At 35.8% G+C, this 5,033-nt stretch overlaps 1 protein-coding gene across 3 annotated transcripts; it reads left to right on the top strand.

Moving 5' to 3' along the window:
* Positions 1–599: 599 nt before the first annotated feature.
* Positions 600–4,626, top strand: LOC306852276 (G2/M phase-specific E3 ubiquitin-protein ligase-like). Of its 3 annotated transcripts, none has more exons than XR_013782571.1 (11): positions 600–744; positions 1,214–1,679; positions 1,769–1,808; positions 1,887–1,920; positions 2,109–2,170; positions 2,299–2,385; positions 2,475–2,785; positions 2,884–3,043; positions 3,185–3,356; positions 3,525–3,655; positions 3,741–4,253. XR_013782571.1 is itself a non-coding variant. In XM_079388992.1 (10 exons), the coding sequence occupies exons 3-8, from the start codon at positions 1,785–1,787 to the stop codon at positions 3,009–3,011; spliced, it is 642 nt and encodes a 213-aa protein (XP_079245118.1). In that variant the 5' UTR covers positions 613–744; positions 1,214–1,679; positions 1,769–1,784; the 3' UTR covers positions 3,012–3,043; positions 3,185–3,356; positions 3,441–3,655. The 3 variants fall into 3 exon arrangements, 1 of the variants encoding a protein (XP_079245118.1); XR_013782570.1 differs by having other exon boundaries at positions 611–744; positions 3,441–3,655; positions 3,741–4,626; XM_079388992.1 differs by lacking the exon at positions 3,741–4,253 and having other exon boundaries at positions 613–744; positions 1,769–1,804; positions 3,441–3,655.
* Positions 4,627–5,033: the final 407 nt, after the last annotated feature.

Genomic DNA, 5,033 nt, shown 5'->3' with positions numbered 1-5,033 from the left:
AAAGCAAACATAAACTCACAACACAACGCAATTAAAAAAGCAAACAAACTCACAACACAACGCAATTAAAAAAGCAAACATAAACTCACAACACAACGCAATTAAAAAAGCAAACATAAACTCACAACACAAAGCAATTAAAAAAGCAAACAAACTCACAACACAACGCAATTAAAAAAGCAAACATAAACTCACAACACAACGCAATTAAAAAAGCACACATAAACTCACAACACAACGCAATTAAAAAAGCAAACAAACTCACAACACAACGCAATTAAAAAAGCACACATAAACTCACAACACAACGCAATTAAAAAAGCAAACAAACTCACAACACAAAGCAATTAAAAAAGCAAACAAACTCACAACACAACGCAATTAAAAAAGCACACATAAACTCACAACACAACGCAATTAAAAAAGCAAACAAACTCACAACACAACGCAATTAAAAAAGCAAACATAAACTCACAACACAACGCAATTAAAAAAGCAAACAAACTCACAACACAACGCAATTAAAAAAGCAAACAAACTCACAACACAACGGAAATGCTCCCGATCACTAGGGGGCAGTTGGTCTGTAGAAACATGTTGACTGCCGGGCAGTCTGAAGCTGTTTTGATGGTTTTAACGCTGCTTGCTCCCTGACGTTATTTCATTTTGTGGGGCTACGCTCGAAAGCTGCCTGTAGAAAAAGCGTAAAATTTCTCAAAGACAAAGTTCCTGATGGAAATGCAGGTAAGTTACATAGCGAGGCTGTTAACGTTACTGTATTGATTTGCTTGGTGAACTGTAGAATATAATGTGAGAGATTTCTCTGACAATGTTTTTAAAGCAGAGAAAAGTTCAGTGGATTGATTTATGAAGTACAGGGCATTAAAGGAGAAGGAGAGGAAAACCTTCTTTACAAAGAAAAATCATGATTCTAAGAAGGATAAAAACTGTGAAGGTATATTTTATACATCAGAGTAAGGATGAAGACAATTGCAACTTCTATTTCATAAGTATACAGTACCCTTGTCTTGAATGTCTGTTTCCTATGGAATTTGGTGCAGTGCTGAATTGTAGATATTAACTAGTTTCACAATCATGATTATCTTTTTATCAGTCAGTTTTATAAGTATTTTATAAATTAGTCTCACACCCATATTAAAGCCTATTTCAGTGTTCAGTTTGTGACATTTTTATTTATTCTTTTCACATGTAGATTATCATTGGAATTATGAAAAGACATGATGGTGTTCTAACGGCCCTGAGAGGGAAGACCCTGCCTCTTGAAGTTCAAACTAACTGGTCATCTGAGCAAATGTTAATAGCTGGTGAAAAGAAAGTAAAAGATTTTAATCAGGACATGGAAGAGAGCCCCTGTGTTGTACTGTACCCAGATTGTTCAGAGGTTACACATATTCCAGGAACAAACACCCCTTTTAAACTACAGCTACTGTGCATATGAATAACACTGTTCCTATACACAGTTCAAGACTTCAGCCACAGGAGAACATATTTAACTTAAAGACGTAGACATGTATAAAACACTATACACATGGCTTTAAATCAAAGTGAATTTTCATGTTCATAATTGTTGTCTGAAGACCGTAATGAGGATTCTTCTAGTGAAGACAGTGAAGTGCAAGTAAACCTCTCACAGTCCACTTGATGAGAACGACACTTTGGTGCGTGCATTTAATTGCATGTCTCCAAACATAAATTTAACATTTAATTGTAACTCATTTTTAACTCCTGCTTTGTGTTCTCTATGCAGATATGGGATAGTCCAGATGAAGAAAGAACACCAAAGGCAGGTATTACTAGCAAAGTTAACAGGACATTCTTTGGAGCTTAAGAGTTGCTCAAATTAATGTATAGTTGTTGTTTTTCAGACACCCTGATCACTCGCTGCCTTCTTTGGAACAAGTAAGTTCATAATTGATGTCCATACCTTTTATGTTACAACCTTAGTTTCTTAAAACAAAAATGTATTATGTTTTATAGGGTTTATTTAATATTGGTTATAGTTTTTTTTTTACATAAAAAAAATACTCATACAGATTTTAAAATAATTTAAATTATTTTAATATTTGTTATATTTCTGACAAATCTAGGAAGCAGGGAAAATTAGAATAAACATCCAAGAACACGTACGTGACCAGCAAAAGTGCTACACGTAAGCTTGAGATACCTCAATAGATAAATTGCTCTAGTATTAAATGAACTGCTTTAAGTTACTTTTAATGGTCTACAATTACTTTTGTATGTAAATGGATGTAAAGTACTGTTATTTTTCTCTTTCAGCAATTACACACGTCTGTATGCACCAATAGTAATCGAAAGCGATTCAGAAGAGTCGGACCAGAACACAAAATATGTTGAAGAGGAATGGTTGTAATTTATTAATTACTCTCAATGCCATGTTTCTAAATGTATTCACTCAATTTGCTTAATCAAAACCACCTCTTTATGTTTTACAGCTCCGATGCATTCACTGCTGCAGACGTTGTGTCAGATCTCTCACAGAAGATCATAAGGACATCTTGCAGCAGATTCAACATAAATCGAGCTAATGTTTGGGATGGAGCAGTTCGCGGTTTTAAACGTGCATCATATGATCCATTTCATGACATGCTTGTCAAATTCACAGATGATGAAGGCACAACTGAAGATGCAGTGGACACAGGTGGTCTAAAACGCGAGTTTCTGACCCTCCTAATGGACTGTTTAAGAGCACGGAGAATCTTTGATGGTCCAGAAAATAGGAGATTTCTCACCTTTAATAATGCAGGTATATTATTTACTTAATTCTAGATTTTAGATGCACTATTCATTTTTGTCTTCTTTTTTCAGTACAGTAAGTGTAGACAAACAATCCTTTTCCTACAGCTGTCAGAGAAGATGAATACTTCCTTGCTGGGTGGATTCACGGTGGTCCAGGTCCTCGCTTTCTCTCAGATATGCTGTACGATCACCTCACTGGTCGGGCTGACTTAATGGAACAGTTGAGGATATAACAGATGAGACCATGAAGGCAGCTTTAATTGAGGTGCATTCAATTTTCTTTTAAGCTTATTTTAAGTTACATTTTTTTGTTGCTGAAAAGGTTTAAGGATTAAGAGTTACAGACTTGTTTATATTGGCTTGATGAAAAATATATTAGAATTGAATTGCTACCTATTTACCACAGATATCCAGTGCAGCATCATTGGATGAATTACACATGCTTATCGACAAGTATGAAAGCTTGCTGCAGACTGCTGGATGTTTTGATTACCTACAAAGTGTAGAAGGCAAAGACAACATTGGAAGGATTTCATAGAGTGGTACATAATATACAGAAACCAGTACTCAGTACAAAGGCAAGTCTTGTTCCTAATTTGAGAGAGTATGATAATTATCAGCGTTATCATTATCATCACTATGTGATGATGTTTGGCTTACAGATTTAGGGATGGGCTTTCCACCCTGCATGTCATCCATGCCCTGGAACAACATCCTAGTGTATTCAGACCCTATATGTGCTACAGTGTTGACAGACTAACACCTGAATCTCTGGAGGGTGTCTTCAGGGCTGAGCTCAGTGAAGCTGGTAGCAGCAGACGACAAGAAGAAACAAGAATTCTGGGATACTGGAGAGACTATCTGCTTGACACTGGAGGTAAAGGATTAAACATTACATTTTATTGTTGTTGATTACATATTTCATGATATCCCATTGTTTGTTTGTTTGTTTGTTTTTTCAGAACAAGAAAAAGGAGTCTCCCTCCAGGACATCCTAATGTTTGCCACGGGATTGGATTCACTGCCTCCTCCTTCAATTGTGCCTCAGCCCCAACTGGTTTTGAGAGGACTTCTAAATTCCCCATTGCAAGCACCTGTGCCAACACAATCAAATTGCCAAATGTCCAAAAGCTATGAAGAATTCAAAAATGCAATGGATTTTGGTATTCAAAACTCACCTGGTTTCGGATTGCACTAACTAGAACCATTTAAAATGTAAAAGGGATAGCTCACCTTTTGAGTCTTTTATTTGTTCAAATGTGGGCTATGTTCTTTAAAGTTATATAGTTCTCCACACCAGCCTCCCAGGTGTGAGATGTAGTCAGATTGCTTTGGGCATATAGTTCTTCGTAGTGTGCCTGCAACTGACGATCTCCACATGTGCTATTGAGTAAGTTCAATGAAAAACTCGTCCAAGTCTTCATGTGAGATGCAAAATCCACATTCTCTCCCATTAAACCTTTGAATAAAAGAGGAACAATTGTCTACCATTATTTTGTTTAATATGAAAATTCAAAGTACAGTATTAAACGCAATAAAGGTTTATTGTTAATTAATTCTGTCTCCAAGCCCCAAAATATAACTACTAAACCTAATGCCAATCCAAATTTGAATGACTTTCTTCTGTGGAGTAGAATTGTTTTACTTTAATTTTACAGCAGAACATGGAAGGAAAGTTAATGGTAAGACATTTTATCATTTTATAATCCACTTTGTGTTCCACAGAAGAAAGTAAATCTCATGGCTTTGGAACAACATTAGAGTGGGTGAATGATGGCAGAGTTTGACATTTTGTGTTAACTAATATCATAACAATTTCATTACAAAAATTAAATACAGTCACATACCAACCTGTGTGGAAGAGCGTACATTGCATCTGGTTTACCAGAAGGACAGCGAGACTGTTTAACTGCCCTAATGGTGTGAGTCTTCCATATTTCTTTGCATTCATCAAGGTCCTTCTGCAGTACACTTAAAAACACAAAACGCATTAAGCATATCTGTTCATGACTGCCATTAAAGAGCTGTCTCTTTCAAGTCATTTAGAAGATCCATCCAAAACTGAGACCTGTGTAAATAGACCAACATCAACATCCCTTTTAGACACTGAATAGGCTATTTTAATATAACATGTTTTAACTAAACATTTCCAACTGTAAAATTCACCAAGAAATGTTAAATACACCTGCAAAATATCATGACTGTGGACTATACCTTTGTTTTCTGAAGTATGACCACCAGCTGTCAATTCTTTG

This window comes from Barbus barbus (genome assembly GCF_936440315.1).
Source record: "Barbus barbus genome assembly, chromosome: 32".
In the NCBI taxonomy this organism is placed as follows: Eukaryota; Metazoa; Chordata; class Actinopteri; order Cypriniformes; family Cyprinidae; genus Barbus; species Barbus barbus.
The sequence above is the reverse complement of the archived record's forward strand: the minus strand, read 5'-3'. Positions and strand labels throughout refer to the sequence as shown.